This window comes from Lithobates pipiens, unplaced genomic scaffold (genome assembly GCF_037356315.1).
Source record: "Lithobates pipiens isolate NorthernLeopardFrog02 unplaced genomic scaffold, aLitPip1_a1.2 Scaffold_1, whole genome shotgun sequence".
Lineage (NCBI taxonomy): Eukaryota > Metazoa > Chordata > Amphibia > Anura > Ranidae > Lithobates > Lithobates pipiens.
This window is the reverse complement of record NW_027507685.1, coordinates 119762456-119780295: the sequence shown is the minus strand read 5'-3', so window position 1 is coordinate 119780295 and position 17840 is coordinate 119762456. Positions and strand designations below refer to the sequence as shown.

The following is a 17840-nucleotide window of genomic DNA, read 5'->3' as shown; positions in this document are numbered from 1 at the left end:
GGAAGGGGGAGGAGTCCGGTGACGTCAAAGTTCTGATTGAACGTAACAGGTATGGGGGAGAAGCTACGCATGACGTCACCCGCTGCTGCCCTACGGCACTAACATGATTGTCGGCTTTACATGCTGTGTTTTTATCATCTTTATGTGAGTAGTTTGTGTTTGAACACAGAAATTAAATCTTACACTTAAGTGGTGAGCACTTAGATCTTTTCTTTCTACCCATGACCTGGCGTCCTTGCTGAGATCTAAGGAGATGTGAGAGAAGTTTATGGTCCGTGTTAACCCTTTTGATACCTGCTTGCATGACCACCTGTTTGCACAGGGGTCCATGCCATAAGGTGAGAGTGATTAGTTAGACCGGAGGTGGAGGGATTGTCACGCTACTGAGGAAAAAAAATTACTTACGTCAGTGCTACAGTTTGAATTTAAAACGTATTTGTGTGAACTGTGAAGTTAAGTCATGGATTGTGGAAACTAACTAGTGTCGGGAGATTGTATATAGTGCAGGGCTCAACAAAACCCAGGCGCCAGGTCGCGTCGGGCCGCGCGGCCAGTAATTGAGCCCGCGGCTTTGAGGCCTGATGCGATCCTATAGTTCCTTCTGGAATCTGGCGCCCTCTTGTGGTGGCCGTTGGAATGACAACCAGCAATGCTAATGGAGCTTCCCCTGCCTGCCAGCCCATCTCCTTCCCTTTACTTAGAACCCCTAAACATTATATATATATTTTTTATTCTAACACCCTAGAGAATAAAATGGTGGTCATTGCAATACTGTCTGTCACACCGTATTTGCACAGCGGACTTACAAGCGCACTTTTTTGGGGAGAAATTATTTAATAAAAAAAATAAGACAACAGTAAAGTTAGCCCAATTTTTTTTGTATTGTGAAAAATAATGTTACGCCGAGTAAATCGATACCCAACATGTCATGCTTCAAAATTGCGCCCACTCATGGAATGGCGACAAACTTTTACCCTTTAAAATCTCCATAGGCGACGTTTAAAAAATTCTACAGGTTGCACTTTTTAATTTACAGAGGAGGTCTAGGTCTAGAATTATTGCTCTCACTCTACCGATCGCAGCGATACCTCACATGTGTGGTTTGAACACCGCTTTCATATATGCGTTTGCTTCTGCACGCAAGCTTGGCGAGACAGGGCTCGTTTAAAACATTTGTTTTTTCTTATTTTAACTTTTATTTTTATTTTTTTCACTGTTCTTTAAAAAAAAAAACAATTGTCACTTTTATTCCTATTACAAGGAATGTAAAAATCCCCTGTAATAGAAAAAAGCATGACAGGTCCTCTTTTATATATGAGATCTGGGATCAGAGAGACCTCACATCTCATATTTACACTAAAATGCAATTTAAAAAAAAATTGTCATTTGAAATAAATAAAATGTCCCTCTAAGAGCTATTGGAGATGGGTGGGGCTGGGGGGCTACCTTCCCCTCACTCGTCTCCATGTTGGGCCAGGGACAGGTCCAGATCGCCGTCACGGACCTGGCTCCTAACTTTTTTAGCTGGCTCCTAGATTCCAAGCAAATTTGTCAACCCCTGATATAGTGTATACCACATTTACCACTGACTAATGCAGAGTTGCAATGTAAGGAGATCAGCTAAAAGTAGTTGGATCTGTATGTGCGTTATAAATAATTGAAATGAGTCGATTAATCGATCAGGAAAATTGTAATCAGTAACAGCCCTAGTATAATGTACAGTGTATTGGGGGGGGAGGCTGTATGTATAATGTACAGTGTATGGGGGGCTGTATGTATAATGTACAGTGTATGGGGGGGACCCCTGTATGTATAATGTACAGTGTGGGGGGGCCCTGTTTGTATAATGTACAGTGTGTGGGGGCCCTCTGTGTATAATGTACAGTGTATGAGGGGGGCTTGTGTCTATAATGTACAGTGTATGAGTGGGGCCTGTCTGTATATTGTATGGGGGGCGCCCTGTGTCCATAATGTATGGGGGGGGCTGTCTGTATAATGTATGGGGGGGGGGCTGTTTGTATAATGTACAGTGTATGGGGGGAGAGGGGTGCCCTGTCTCTAAACCCTCTGCTTTTGGAAGTGATCCTCCAATGCTAAGGCTCTTGTTTCCTTACTCCAGTTTTGTCTCACATGGACATGCCACGCTTTGCTGCCCTCTCAGGACTGGGGTAGTCTGGACAAACTGCAACCATAAAACAGGATGCACCATTCTTGTGCATTGTCCTCAAGGGACTTGCCCCTTTTTCTTGGAGCACTGAGGAGTACAAGTCCCTCAGAATACATTAGCCCTTTGGACCAATAGTTCCTCTGTGTGGTGCTTGCGGTCGGTACCCGGATTAATCCTGACAAGCTTGTACACACGTTGGTTAGCAACTATATAATACGTAACTTAAAGAGGGATTCCACCTACAAAAAAAATATTAAAAGCCAGCAGCTATAAATACTACAGCTGCTGCTTTTTAATAAATGGACACTCACCTGTCCCGGGGTCCAGCGATGCCGAGGCCGATCGATCTCTCGGCTGCTGCCGCCACCATTCTAGGTGAGGGAATCAGGAAGTGAAGCGAATCGAATTGTCCACGCTGTCTCTGGACCCGTGTGTGTCCCAGCAGACAGCGCGGCAGGACAGGAAGAGGCATAGACTCCCACGGGAGTCTATGCCGGGAAGTGGGTGTAAATACCTGTCTTTGACAGGTATTTCCACCCCCCTCCCCCCTGAAAGGTGCCAATTGTGACACTGGAGGGGGGGAGGGTTCCGATCAGCGGAAGTTCCACTTTAGGGTGGAACCCCGCTTTAATGACACTGGCTGGGAAGGGGTTAACACCTAGGGGACGATCAAGGGGTTAAATGTGTACCTAACTATGTGTAATGCAGGACTCGACAAATCCCAGGTCGCCATGGTGACTAGAAAATGCGGGCTGGTCTGTTGTCAGCCCTAGTGGTCTCAAATGAGGGTGGGGGTGCAGCCAGCACGCCATATCCATTCTGATGCCAGGGGTGGTGATGAGCAGCGCTGTGAGGAGGAGGGTGGGATGTGGAGCTGTAGTATAGTAAGGCCCCCTTCACATGGACGATCCGTTCAGGTCCATCTGTCAGTTTTTCAGGCGGACCTGAACGGATGCTCCATAGAGGTCTATGGAGCTTCGGATGTCGGCGGTGACATGTCCGCCCACATCCGAGCCGCTCCGATCTGAAAAAGCGTGACGAGGAAAAAGCTATTTTTCCATCCGTCATCGGTTTGGGTGACAACGGACCGTCGTCACCTGATCTCCCATAGGGGAGAGTGGCGCTGTGACAGGTCCGTCCCTGCGCAATATGCAGAGATAGACCTTTCATCTTCCTGCTCAGCGGAGATCACTCCGGCGATCCCCGATGTGCAAGCGGATATCCATGGGCGGATCAACACTGATCCGCCCCGTGTGAAAGGACCCTAAGAGGAGCAGAGCTGATGGGTGGAGTGGAGCCCCTGGTAGTAAGTGTCCCCTCTGTGGCTCTCTCCTTCTTCCCACTGGGTGCGGGTCTAGATCGGGCTGTCCAGGAAGACTCCCTGGATCAGCAACTGGCGGCTCTTAATGGGCTTATCAATGGCCCCCAAGCCGGACACCACCTCACATGGGATCCCCCGAGCGCTCTGGTTCCCCTCCTGGCTCCAACTGCACTGCAGCTTCGAGTCTGGTCTGGTCAGCCTGAGAGCCCACTAGTCCTTGGGCAGCTGGCGGGGCTGCCTTATCATTGCCCCATCTGTGCAGTTTTTATTTTCCATCTATTTAGGAAAAATAAAAACCCCCAGTGGTGATTAAATACCACCAGAAGAAATCTCTATCTGTCTTAACAAAATGATAAAAATTTAATTTGGGTACAGTATTGCATGAACACACAATTGTCATTCAAATTGCGACAGCACTGAAAGCTGAAAATTGGCCTGGGCAGGAAGGGGGTGAAAGTAACCAGTAGTCAAAAGGTTATAAAAGAAAAAAATTGGGTTCAACTTTTTTAGTTGGCTCCTAGATTTAAAGCAAATTTGTCAAGCCCTGGTGTAATGCGTGCTGCTTTTACTAATAGATCTTAGGTTCTCATCCAGCGGGTGGCGCTTGAGCGTGCCCAGAAGCAGGCAGCAATGTACGGGGTACATTAATTTGCTTGTGCAGGCCGTCCATCCACAGTACATTGCGGGCGGGCAATCTGCAAGTTAAAATGAAATAGAAAAAAATGCATGTATGCACCCCAGTGCTTACATACACCCCAACCTAACTGCCCAGGGGATCGTTATTCATCATGGCATTTCTCTATTCTTCTAGCTCATGGGTGCTCAACCTGTGGCCCTCAAGCTGTTGCAGAACTACAAGTCTCATGAGGCATTGCAAGGCTGACCGATAAATGCATGACTCCCAAAGGTTGAGACATGATGGGACTTGTAGGGCCACATCAGCTGGAGGGCCGCAGGTTGAGCACCCATGTACTAACTCAACCAGTAGCCCAAATAGCACAGGCGTTAGTTTGGTAGATGTAAGTGAATGCCAGCACGGCCGATTTTTCTGAAGTGCCAGCCAGGTGTTCTCGTTGTCTTTATCCTTTGCAGGACAGAGTTATCTCCCCCACTGCAGGGATGGCGTCTTGCTCCTGGCATCCATTGTCTGCACCCAAACCTCAGCCATTAGCTCAGCATACTGTTTTTCATTAGGGTGACTTGGCACATACTCCTGCCCACTTCTTATTGCCTGGCAGGATGTAACTGCACCCAAGCCAAAGTGACCTCTGGACCACCACCAAGACATTCACAGCACAAAAGGGACACATAGGTGGGTAATATTTTGCTACTAATACATTATAGTTAAAAAAAAAAAAATGATTAGAAAATATGTTTAGGTTTTTTAAATGTTATAAAATTGAGATGATCCTATTTGGGCTCATGCACATGGGTGGTTTGGGTCACAGATATGCTCTAGTGTAAGCCACAGGTGGTCCATTGAAGTGCACACAGCCTTACTCAGGTTAAGGACAATGCTTTCTTGCATCAGTATTTAAATGCACACATGACGTAGTCCCTGAATGCAGAACATCCAGGGAATGTCATAGCTTGGTAAACACAGATACAAGGAAGCATCATCCTTTCCCTAAGTACATCTGCATACTGCCTGTGGCACCCCAGGCACAAAAATGCCATCATTTGTTCACTAGAGCATATTGGTGCCTCGTATCATCCGTGCACCTGAGCCTTTGGCAACATGTATACAGTTGTTATATGTATTACTCTTCTGAAATCCTGAAATGGTGATAAACATCTAATAATATAATTGATCATATAAATGTTGATTTTGTGGTTTGTATTTTTTAGTTGTGTTTGAATGGAGCATGCAGAACATAGTGGGGGAGATTTACTAAAGCTGGCACCCTCAGAATCTGGTGCAGCTGTGCATGGTAGCTAATCGGCTTCTAACTTCAGCTTGTTCAACTGGTTCACACTGAAAGTTACATAGTAGGAGAGTTTGAAAAAAGACTCAAGTCTATCAGTGATAATCGCTCTGACTTTGGAGCACTTGTTCTGTGCAATGGAACCGTTCTTATCAGTGTAACCGGAGTTCATCTGGCTTAGAAAAGGATTCCTGCTCTACTTTTGGTCCGATTTGCACTGACTTCTGTTACAGAAGTCGCATGCAAGTCGTGCGCAGTGTAAACTTTGGCTAAAACCTGGAAGTTGATTGGTTTGTATGCAGAAGTGAGCCTGATTTTGCACACTCCAGCTTTAGTAAATAAACCCCATAGTATCTGTATTGTAGAGAATGGCAATATATTACACCATGTTGTACATTGCCATTTTCTAGTTAATTTGAATGTCTTATGTCTCAAAGATTTTAAAATGTATAAAGTACTGTGATGGAAGGGTGGGAGTTATACCTGAGAGCAATATGTGCTAGGATTGTCAGTGCTGGAAACACCTATGTGCATATATGTATGAATGATGCATGTGTTCATTTTGTACTCAGGCAGAAGTGCTCTTTCAAACATTTTGGGAACATTATCAGGGCTCCGAGAAAGAAAAATCATGCATAAAATACAGTGATTGATGTAAGGTATATTCAAGGAATTCATTTTGGGAAGATTGTTTTAACTGAAAGGAAGTCCTACAGTGGTCATATGTGGGACAGTGTGATTGTGAGAATTCCTGAAATCGCGCTTAAAGTTGGCTGGATGGCATTTTGGATTTGATCAACCAACCAATTACTTTCCATCGACTATCTGATGGCTATTCTATCTGATGTTTCTTACCATCTTGGCTCTTTTTTTTTTTTTTTTGTGTAAGTGAACTTTAATTATAAAAGAGGCAAGTTTATCATTTTGTTTTCTTTTGACTCTCCTTTAACCAGTTCCAATCTGGGCCAAATCCGACATTTCTCTCATACATGTAAAAAAAAAAAAAAAAATCGGCATTTGCTAAAAAAAATGACTTGGAACCCCCAAACATTATTTATTTTTTTAAGCAAAGACCCCGGAGAATAAAAATGGTTGCTTTTTTTTTGTTATGTGCACAATATTTGCAAAGCCGTTTATCAAAAGCGCATATTCAGGAAAAATTGCACTTTAATGAGTTTTAGCACACACAAACACAATATAATACCCATTTTTTTGGTCAAACATAAAAGATTTTCCATCGAGTAAATAGATACCTAATATGAAATTGCATACACTCCATAAAATGATGCGAAAACTACAGTACCTAAAAATTTACATAGTTGACACTTCAAAAGCCTGTACCTGGTTGTTTACATCAGATCAAAATATTGTGATGTCACGCAGTGGCAGGAATAAAATCGGTTCCTTTTACTGTGTCTGGGGGAAGCCGATGCCGCCGGTCGCATCTTTACCAGGCTCCCCGATGGGACGGAAGAGTCCCTTCTGCCGCCTGTAAGTTAACTAGTAGCTGTATAGCCGCTCTGATCACTTTTGCCTAAAAGAGAATTGCCGGCTGAAAAGAACAATACCGGCCAGGATTATGGCTGTAGCTGTAGTCATAATCCCGGTATAACCACTTCAACCCAAAGCCGTTTATAAATGGCCTAAAAGATGGGAAGTGGTTAAAGTAGGTAATCTTGGACACTTATGCTAAAATCTGTATACTATTATTGTCATTTTGTGCTGATAGTGTATCCTACTTTCTGTACTTTCGCTTAAAAATATAAGAAGAAATATGTTTTTCGTCAGATGGTAAATGAGAGCCTCGTATGCTCAAGAGTTGGTGGCAGACTAACAAGTTGTCTATTATTGGACAACATGGACTCGATTGCCCAGTTAAATAAAAAAAAAATGATCACCAGTTGAAACATTGCATTGCCAGCATTAGGAGATCAAAAAAAAATTTAATTTGCGAGGAAAGGAGCAAGAAAAGAGTGGAAACAAAGACAGAATTGGAAAAGAAGGATCTAAAGTGGGAAGCTAACAGTTTAATGAGGACACATTCAGAAGTATGATAACATTGAGGAACCCAGCTAAACCAAACACTTTTTTATTTTATTACAAATTAAATGTTTGAATCTTTGAGATAAACAACTATGCTGTTTTTTGTTAGGATGCCAGTGTGTATCGTTGAGGGATGTGCGACCACATCAAAAAGGAAGACGGATGATATAATGCTTCACTCATTCCCGAAAGACAAGGAATTAATAAAGCGATGGTTACAGCAGATGCATCAGGACTTTGGTGATTTGGAAGAATTTGCAGAAAAAGTTTTTACTAGCACAAGGGGAAATTATAGAATGTGTTCCCTGCACTTTACTCGTAGTGCTTATGAAATTAGAGGATTAACCACTTTTTTAAAAAGAGATGCCATTCCGACTTTGTTTCCAGAACCCATAGCAATTCGACTTCCAGCAAAAGGACTATCTAGTTTTGTTTTAAACTCTGAATTACATACAGTGCATGCCAGGCCCATGACCAGCACACATCAGCCTATACGACAAATAGTGGTAGGACTGTGTCATGAACCTTCTGTGGCACCTCAAGTACATATTAAAACAGAGGATGAAACGTCGTCAAGTGGTTTCAAAACTTCTCATCAAGGAACACCTCAAATACGTATTAAAAACGAGGATGAAAGTACAAGTGGGTTTTTAAGTACTGAATTACACACGGGGCCTACTATGCCCCCAGATAATGGAGAGCAAGAACTGCTGGCAGGATTTGGTCAGCAAGAACTTTCTACGCCACCCCAGATGAACGCTTTTACTGTTTTAACATTGGACCAGCATGCAACTCTACTTTGCACACCTCAACTAACCAGTATAAGATCTCAAGGATTTATCCCAGTTGTGTCACGAAAAAAAACATATACACCAAAAAATATTAAAACTATTGGCACTATGACAGAGTACTTTCCAGGGAAGGTCCATAAATCCATACAGTTTGACAAATCAATGGGTACCAGTCATAAGAGTTTCCAGGTCAGTCTGAGACCATTTCACAGCTCTGTTGGAATACAGTGTAATCTTGTCAATCTCCCAAGTCTGAAGACGTTATCACCACGTCAAATCAAAATTAGCAGGGAAACAGAAGACTCAACCACCACCCCACATATAGACCTCAGATAAAGATACATTAAATATTGTTACCTAGAGTTTGTCGCTGTTCTCCTCAAACATCTATGATCATTCGCTGTAACAGTTTGGGAGCCAAGCAAAGGGATGTCAATATTCTAAGATGTTTTACAGATAATTTAGGAATCATTCATGCCCTAGACTGCAGGCTCATACACCCTACAGTATTCCTTAGGACAAAAATCCTCTTACAATTTTTTTAGTGCGCCTGGGCGGCAGCAGTTAGACAAATAAAGAGGAGGCAGCTTTTATCAAGATGGTTCAAATAGTTGAAAATTTTGGAATATACAATGATTCCATAAATGTCAACAAGGGCCCTTTTTTATAAAAGGGTATCATAATTTTTTTGGATATTAACCTTTCGTTTGAAAAAAACATGTCACTGCTTCTCGTTAGAATGTTTACAGAAAAGTAAACAAGCTAACAATTGCACATTTTCTATTGTATACAAAACATTTCCCTAAAGTGTATCTATGGGACAAAAAAATGTAAAATCATATATTTATACATTACTGTCACATAATTCTCAGTCTGCCTTCTGAACCACAGGGGTGCTGAGAGGAAGGGTTTCAGGAGACGGAGTCAGTACAGGAATCGCTGCTTTCAGGCAGCAAGGTACCATGGGATATGTAGTCCTTTAGAAATGGAAAGTAAACCAGAGGTGAAGCTGCAAAGCATGCAGAGAATCCAGGAAGTTGTGGAAAGAGACGGCCTGCAAGCAGGCAGAACTCGCAGTATAAAAGATTTTTCAAGTAAGCTTATATTGGATTGCCAAATATTACTATAGTGTGTATTGGTATTACAATGCTGATGTTGTAAAATCAAAGTGTATGCTGTGAGCCAATTACTTTAATAAAAATGCATAGGAATGTTCAGTATGTAAGTGTTGGAGTCTATTTACTGTGATTTTTTTTTTTTTTTTTTTTGGGTGAAATATCCTGAATATGATTGTAGAATGTTAGTGGGATGTTTACAAATTGATCTTAGGCAAAACTTTTCTAATATGTATGTTTGTAAATTGTTTTGTCTTCTTCTTTTAAATCTCCACTTTTGTTGAGAAAAAACTTTCCCTCTTGGTGATCTATGTACATTCCAAGGATTTTAACAAACTTGTTAAAAATCTGTTGCAGATTCCTCCCTTTTCTTATTCTGAAGAAATCTGTGTTTGTCTGTGTCCATGTGGGAAAGTGAATCGAAATGGGAGTGATTTTATAATTATCAATCAGCTGTGCACCTAAAGGGCACTAATGAGGAAAGCTGCTGGGCCTGCATCCCTTTAAACGTAATTTCCTATTGAAATTATCTCACCAAAAATGATTTTTTTTATTTTTTTGAAGGGGGTGCCTGATATCTGACTTGTATCTTAGTGTAGACTCCTGGGAAAATCAGTGTGCTAATCACACAAGCAGAAAATGTTCTGGAGGGGGTGTTCTGTATACATTCTGTGTACAGAACACCTTCAGTTAGCCATAGTGCATTTTCAGAAAATTACAGCAGCTGCAGATTGAAAAGGAAAGGTAATTTTTAATAACATCCAGTTACAAAATGACTTGTGTCGCAATTGTATATGCTATATTATTTTTTTCTTTATTTGCTTTTTTTTTTCCCCATGAACGTGGCGTTACTCTTTAAATTGGACCTGTACTGGACAAGCTTTGGTTGTGGTTTTCCCTTAAACAGCAGCGATTGCAGCTGTGGGGGCAAAGCCACTGAATGGCCAACTTTGATGAATATCTATCAGAAGACCGGTGTTTGGGCATTGGTCTTGTGACTGCTGAAGGAAGCCAGCAAAACAACTGCAATGCTTTATAGCCCATTTCAAACTACACATTTTGTATGTGACATGAATAGTGTGGGATTGCAGATATTATAAACCCAGGATTTCCCGAGCTGGCCCATGTACAGAACATCAATGATACATGGTTGAAGAGAAATCAACTAAGAGTTATTTCCCAAAAGCCTCCTACCACATCCCATAATACAACAATTTTGGAAAGAGATGCCCTTTGGGGATTATGTGGGTAAGTGTGAGAGGTAAGGGATAACTAAGAAAGAATCCACATTTTATTACATTATGACAAAAATTACATTATACAGTTAAACATTCCTAAAAACAGTAAATAGGAGATATATTGCATATACGTTTGCTAGTTTATTGGAACACACAGACTCCAAGCATGGGGTCATATAGACGGTGTGATCACAAATAAATCCCAACATGTTTTAGAAAAACTGAGAACTTTTATTGCAGTCTACATAAGATTATCGTGAGCAGAGTTTTTCTGTTCAGTCTTTTTATTGGTGGTATAAAGAAGAACATGAATACGCCAATATAAAGTATGGTATACAATGTACATGCAGATGAAAGATGCAAAGAAAAATGATGAATTCAAAGCTTTCACAATGGATGTGCAAAATACATCATGTAAGTGGAGGCTCGGGGCATATAAAAAAAAAAACAATAGTAGTAGAATCGATAACAAACAATTGCAAAAGTCGTCAACACTGGTAAGCAAGGGTTATACAGAAGCACTATCCCGTATTATCACTGGTGTAAGGTAAGGAGTTGTGAGAAAAGGTGGGGAGGAAAGAAAAAGAAGGTAAAGAATAGAAGAGAGAGAGAGGTCGGTGGCTCCGGGCAAACACAGGACTCGAGATATAACAACTTCTATGGATGTGGACTCGGGAGGGTGAGCACAGTTTTTAAATAATGGTATTTTACATACCTTACCATAGTTTAGCTTCCAAGAAGATCCATTATTCATCATGGCATTACTCTTCTTCAGCAGTCCTGTGGGCAGCCAGAACCACACGTGGGTATGCCAACATAGCCAGCAGTCTAAAGTGCATGTCTGGTATTTCCATCTTCCACCGTTTGTAGGGTTTCAATGTGTTTCCCAATTGGCATAATAGCAGTGCTTGGTTGGCTTTGTGCTTCCAAAATACATTGAAAGCACTCAGTATTTGCTGTCAGCTCAATGCACTGTCCTGTCATTAAAGCACCTGGGTACTTTTTAATGACAGGTCACTACTGCACCTAGCCAGCGCATTGCGATCTGCCAGAGCACTGGACCACAAGTTAAATATTCATAAATAGGAGGGGAAATATAGGTGGGGTATGCTTTCAATGAAAATGTTGTTATATTCATATTATAAATAACGCTCAAGTATCTTGTTTAGATTGGAAATACTAACACATGTTTTATACAGTTTATATAATATGTATATTATAAATGTGTTTTTTTATATATTATGTATAGTATAATATTAATGATTTGGTTTGTATGGTTTTATTCTCCTCAAATGAACCACAAACAAGTGCTGTAAATTATAGCACCTTGCATGGTGGAGGGCACAGACACATCAAAATTATAATCTGTATTATTGTGATTTTTATTTCAGAGTTTGTTTTATACCCCCACTACTTCCCTATAGGTGTACAGATCTTGTCCTGCCAATCAGTACATGTATAAAGAAGTATTAGGGGGTGTACAGCTGAGCAGGGCATGGCAAGTATTTCAGTTTTTGGAATACATTTGTTTTAATTTGAAGCAGAAACCAGGAAGAAGCGGACAATGATAGAAGAAAAGCACCAACGTGGCACAGCTAAAGCAACATTTTTGACCCCTGTGTCCTATTGTTATTCATATTATTACTATTATCAATAATAACTATATATACATGTGCACACATTTTGTTTTATTTTTATTTGTTTTACTCTTCGCCAACTGTCTTTCATTGTATTCTATAGAATACATTTTCTTTTAAAGCTTACATTTTTTCTTTTTCTGCTAGGATGCCAGTGTGTATCATAAAAGGATGCGCAACCACATCCAAAAAAAAGCCTTATGATATATTGCTTCACTCATTTCCAAAGGAAAAAGAGCTGATAAAGCGATGGCTGCAACAGACCCATCAAGACCTTGGTGATTTGGAAGAATTAGCAGAAAAGGTTTTTACCAGTGCAAGAGGAAATTATCGAATGTGTTCTCTTCATTTCACCCGTGATGCTTACGAAAAGCGAGGATATAGCACTTTCTTGAAAAGAGATGCTATTCCGACAGTGTTTCCTAAACCTGCAGCAATTCAGCCTGCTGCTTTAACCAGTGAACTACATACAGAAGATACCAGTTCCCCAACTGGTGTACAATCGCCTATACGGCAACCAGTGATGGGAAGTTGCCAGTATAGTATGGCTTCTCAAATAGAAATTAAAACCGAGGATGAAACATCGTTAAGTTGCCTTTTTACTACAGAGTCACATAGGGTGCCTGCTATGCCAACAGCTGCTCCTCTACCACCCAAACAAGAAATGGTGGTGAGACTTTATCCACCTGAACCTGTCATGGCATCTCGCACGCACATTAAAACAGAAGATGAAACATCAAATACTTCTGAATTGGATACAGTACACATTGCTCCCCTGACTAAAGTACAACTGTCCAAACAAGACATGGTGGAAGGTGCCATCCAGCATAACCTCTCTGAACTACCTGACACTTATATAAAATCTGAAGGTGGAACTTTAGATAAAACTTTAGCTACAGAACTGCATACAGTTTATTCGGTGCCACCCACTAACATTATACCACTCGAACAAGAAATGGATGTGGGAATTAACCAGAATAAAACTGGCATACCCCTTGAAATGCATATTAAAACTGAAGATGAAACTTCAGGTAATTTCATAACTACTGAAATAAAAACCGTGCATTTTATGCCCTCAACTGGACAGCTTCAGGAGTCTACCTCAGCCAGGCCACAAAAAAGAAAAAGACTGTGTGCCCCGAGAAGTATAAAAACAATTGGAACTGTTACGGGATACTTTCCAGGACAGGTCCACAAATCTATACAATTTGACCGATCAATGGGTGCTAAGCATAGGAGTTTTCAGGTTAGGCTGAGACCTTTTCATAACTCTGTTGGAATACAGTGTAATCTGGTCAAACTACCAAGCCTGAAAACAATAGCACTGAGTCAACCTGAAACCGTTACGGAGTCTGAAAAAGCAACCAAAGACCTGCCTATAACTCTTGGACAAACACCCAGTAGGGAATAAGTAAATGGTGACACTACATATCACATGTCAGCTATTTCTCCATCAACAATCTCCTCTAGAGAAAAAACGATTCAGCTGCCATGCCAAAGGCTTTTACCACCTCAAGAGGACTTGGAAGTCTTTCTGGAATCCTCAGCACTAGAAACTCCAGACCCTAATCCTTGTAGCAGCCTTGAAGACCATGATCAGGAATTATAGCTGAGGGTTTATCCAAACATGGTGACAAACTTAATTACAACAGTTACAAACGTGTTAAAAAAACAAGTCAAATTATATCCTGGAAATTAGGATTATTTATATGTATTTATTCCAATGTCCTAATTTCTCAGTTTGACAAGAGGATCAACTGAAAATTCAGCATTTTTTATTTTTTTTCAATTGCATGTTTTTTTAACAAAAAGCACTTCACTCATTACCATTTTACTATGTTGTCTGTTAAAAATGTTTAATTATGTATAATAGCCATCTATTTGGTGTATGTAAGTTAGAAAGTTGTTCATTTTAATATGTAAAAATGTTTTTTTTTTTTTTTTTGTTAAATATATCAAATGTGTTTTAGTTTCATTACCGTCTAGATCCTTTTGCTGAATGCTTTTTCTAATATAATACTTTAAAAAAAAAAGTGCTACTTATCTTTTGATTTATATTAAGTGTTTTTATGTTGAAGTAGTAAGTGTGCTGTATTAGACAAATATTAGAAAGCTGCAGCTCTTAACCTGAAGGTGCGTGTTATGTGCTGATAAATACGGTATATCCAAATAACACTCCTGAGCTCATGCCTTTTTACTCTCACACAGCCACAAAGTCAAGAGAATTCTTGTTGGGCCGTGTATTAGCGCTTGAACGAACACACTTAGACCGAATTTTAATGGTTCAAAGAATGTCAGGCAAAATGGTTGGCCCTCTCTCATGTTCACTTCATCAAATCTGGCCCTCTTTGAAAAAAGTTTGGACACCCCTTGTCTAATAGAAAAGGACCGCCTGATATCCCCATAGAGGAGAGCGGGACTGTTATCAACATTTATTGGCAGGGGGGCATTTTTCAAGCTGGGGAAAAATAAAACAGAACTACGCTTCGAATAGTAGTTTTTCAGCTGTGAAAAGTTTACTCTGAAAAATAAGGAAAAAATCGTCTATCCAGCGTTTATGATCATTTTTGAGCCTCAAGCTTTTGTGGGAGTATAGTTGTGTTAAAAAATTACGGTAAAACACTAATTAAAAAAAAAAGTGGCAAAGCTCACTTTTTTAACACTACATTCTACAGCTAACGCAAATGGCGTTTTTATAATGCCCAGTGCACATGAGGCCTTAAAGCCTGACTCCAGTTTGTGGTTGTGTTTTTTTTTTTTTTTTTTTTTTTTTCCCCCTTGCTGGCATTGGGAAGCTTTTCATTAAAGGGCTTGTAAAGGCAGAAGGTTTTTTTTATCTTAATGCATTCTGTGCATTAAGATAAAAAAACCTTTTGTGTGTAGCAGCCACCCCAGCACCCCCTAATACTTACCTGAACCCCATCTCTCTCCAGCGTTGTACACAAATGTCTAAGCCATCCGGGACACTCCTCCTGATTGGCTGAGACACAGCAGAGGCTCCATTGACTCCTGCGGCTGTCAATCAAGGTCAGTTAGCCAATTAGGGGGGGGAGTGGGTGTGGGTCGGGGCTCTCCATGTCTGAATGGACACGCTCCAGTTCCCCCATAGGAATCTGCTGACTGTGGGGGCACTCGATAGGAGGGGGGGGTCCAGGAGCAGCAAAGAGGGACCCGAGAAAAGGAGGATCCAGGCTGCTCTGTGCAGACCAACTGCACAGAGGAGGTAAGTATATCATGTTGTGTTTTTTGCTTTTTAAGGAAGCTTTACAATTACTTCTTGTCCCAGTGCTAACACAGGAAGTGAGAGGGAAAGTTACACAGTGGAAGCGTTGGCATATTTTGGATAGATGTATAGTGTGTAGAGCTTTTGGCATGTTTGCCAGATATTATAATTGGACTCAAAACCTAGCCATAGTAATGTAGTTGTAATGACATATGTTTGCAGACATGACAATTATTTGGGCGTAGACCCCCTGGCTGACATTTGGGAAACCTTCAGTTCTCAAAAATGAATTTGGATGATTGTTTTGTTCTCAAGATGAGGATGGTAACAGGGAGACCTATCCGCATATAAACATACATACCTAGCTGATCTGCTATTGGTTATTGAAAGATCTTTAATAAAGCAGGTATTTTGGTGGCCGAATCTCCTGACCACCATCTAATTTTTATAGCTAGTCTACATGGGGCCCATTCATGACATTTTTTAGTATTTACCTAATTTACATCCTATCTGTTTCTGTATTCTATAATACAGGGGACTTTGTTCCCTATGTGATATAAATACATTTGTTTTAATTGTAAAGAATTAAAATGACACCCAAACACAAAATCTCCCCCCCCCCCCCCCCTAAAAAAAAATAAAAAATAAGTCCCCAACATATACACTTGTACGAACGTAAACACACATGTTGGGATGCCTATGCCTGGAAACGTTGATTGCGATAAACATGTTGCATATTGCCGAAATGAGAACAATAATTCTAGCACCAGGCCTCCTTCGTAATGCTGAACTGATGACTTATAGGGGGCCTTTAAAAGGGCACCTATAGAAAGTATAGGGTACTTATGTTTGTTGCCATTTTACGGTTGATCGCAAGTTTAAGGTTTACGATGTTGGTTATCTTTTTACTCAGTGTAGCCTCAGCTTTCATGTTTCATAAAAAAAATGGGTAATTGTATTGCATTTTTTGTTCCCCCCTAAAATGTAACTTTTCATAAAGAAAAAAAAGTTGCGTTTCCTAGACCTTTGCGGTAATATTCTGTGACATAAAGAATTGGCACTACCACTATTTTATAATATATTTCTCTAGGGTGTCTGCTTTCAGAAAATATATCATGTTTTTTTTTTTTTGGGGGGGGGGTGGATTTAGGTAGTAATCAGGCCTAAAAATGTATTTTTTAAGTGTGCAAAAAACACAAATGTCTTTGGCAGCAAATGGGTTAAAGAATAAGTTCACCTTCGGGAAGATTTGTTAGCTGAAAAAAATAGCTCCTAACTTTTTTTTTTTTTTTTTTTGCCGGCTCCTAGAGTCAAATCAAATTTGTCAAGCCCTGTAGTACGCTATCTAAGGCAGCATTCCTCAGATTTCTCTTTTCAGTTGCTCGGTAAAAAATATCACCTAAAGGCCAATCTTGAGGTTTATTCATTCCCTGCATTACTTTTGTCACCTTGTCAAAGTCACTTTTAATCCCCCTCCCCCAGCCATTTTTTTATAGTAGTTTTGAATACACTGGAGAAATGTTGTTTCTGAAAGCTAGTGATAAATCCACACAGTGAAAAGGTATTTCTCCTCTGGTGGTAACGATAACCTTCTTTGCATTGGCTTAGTTTTGGCAGGTTCGGGAGAAGCTTTAGCAGCAAACAATTAACCTGCTTGCCACCAATCACATATCATACAGAAGAGAGTAGGAAAATGGTTGGGGAAACACCTTGATCCATGCCTGTGGACCAGAATTTGGAAAATACTGGTCTAAGATTACAACACATTCAAGGCCTAAATCAGTTCAAAGCAGAATAATCACATGTGTTGAGTGTAGGAAGAAGCTCAACACAAACAGACAAAACTGTACAAACTCCATGCAGATATTTCCTAAGAGAATCAGCAAATGTAAAGTTCTATATTTGTAGCACATTGTTAGCAAAGTTTTCGCTTTATCGCAGATCTATTAGCCTCAGAAGTACTTTCCTTATACAGTTTCACGATTTACATCCACAGGCTTAAAAAATGTCAGACGACGAAGGTGTCCCAGCGGTGAAGAAGTCCCGTATCTTCTATGGCAGTTTGGCAGAAAAGGAGAGGGAGCGTCTTCATAAGGGAGAATCGTCAGTGGGAAGGACAGCAGTGAGAGCTGGGATCGATGCTGGGAACATTAACGTCGGGTTTGGTGAGGAGATGGATCCCTTGGATGGTTCCTTGACAGTAAATGGTGTACCACATACAGTGACTAATCCTGAGAATTGTAATTCATTGAAGGTTTCTAGCAGACAAGAAAATGTGCTAGTGAGTTGACTGAGCCATTGGCGTTCTGCTTATTTTGGGGAAATGCCACCTCAAAGCAAGGTTGTTATTAAAGGTGTTGTAAAGGCAGAATATTTTTTT

The 17840-nt window shown here is 40.6% G+C and overlaps 1 protein-coding gene across 3 annotated transcripts in view; it reads left to right on the top strand.

Annotated features, from left to right (window-relative positions):
• The window catches only part of PRPF4 (pre-mRNA splicing tri-snRNP complex factor PRPF4), a 74763-nt gene that overhangs the window by 596 nt on the left and 56327 nt on the right, over positions 1-17840 (top strand). The window contains exons 1-2 of one of the 3 annotated variants that reach the window (XM_077475080.1): positions 4783-4800; positions 17457-17625. In XM_077475080.1, the coding sequence (XP_077331206.1) occupies positions 17466-17625 (160 nt within the window). In that variant the 5' untranslated portion in view covers positions 4783-4800; positions 17457-17465. Of the gene's footprint in view, positions 1-4782; positions 4801-12384; positions 14413-17456; positions 17626-17840 lie in introns of those variants that run through there. The other 2 variants (XM_077475069.1, XM_077475091.1) reach the window with 2 other exon arrangements.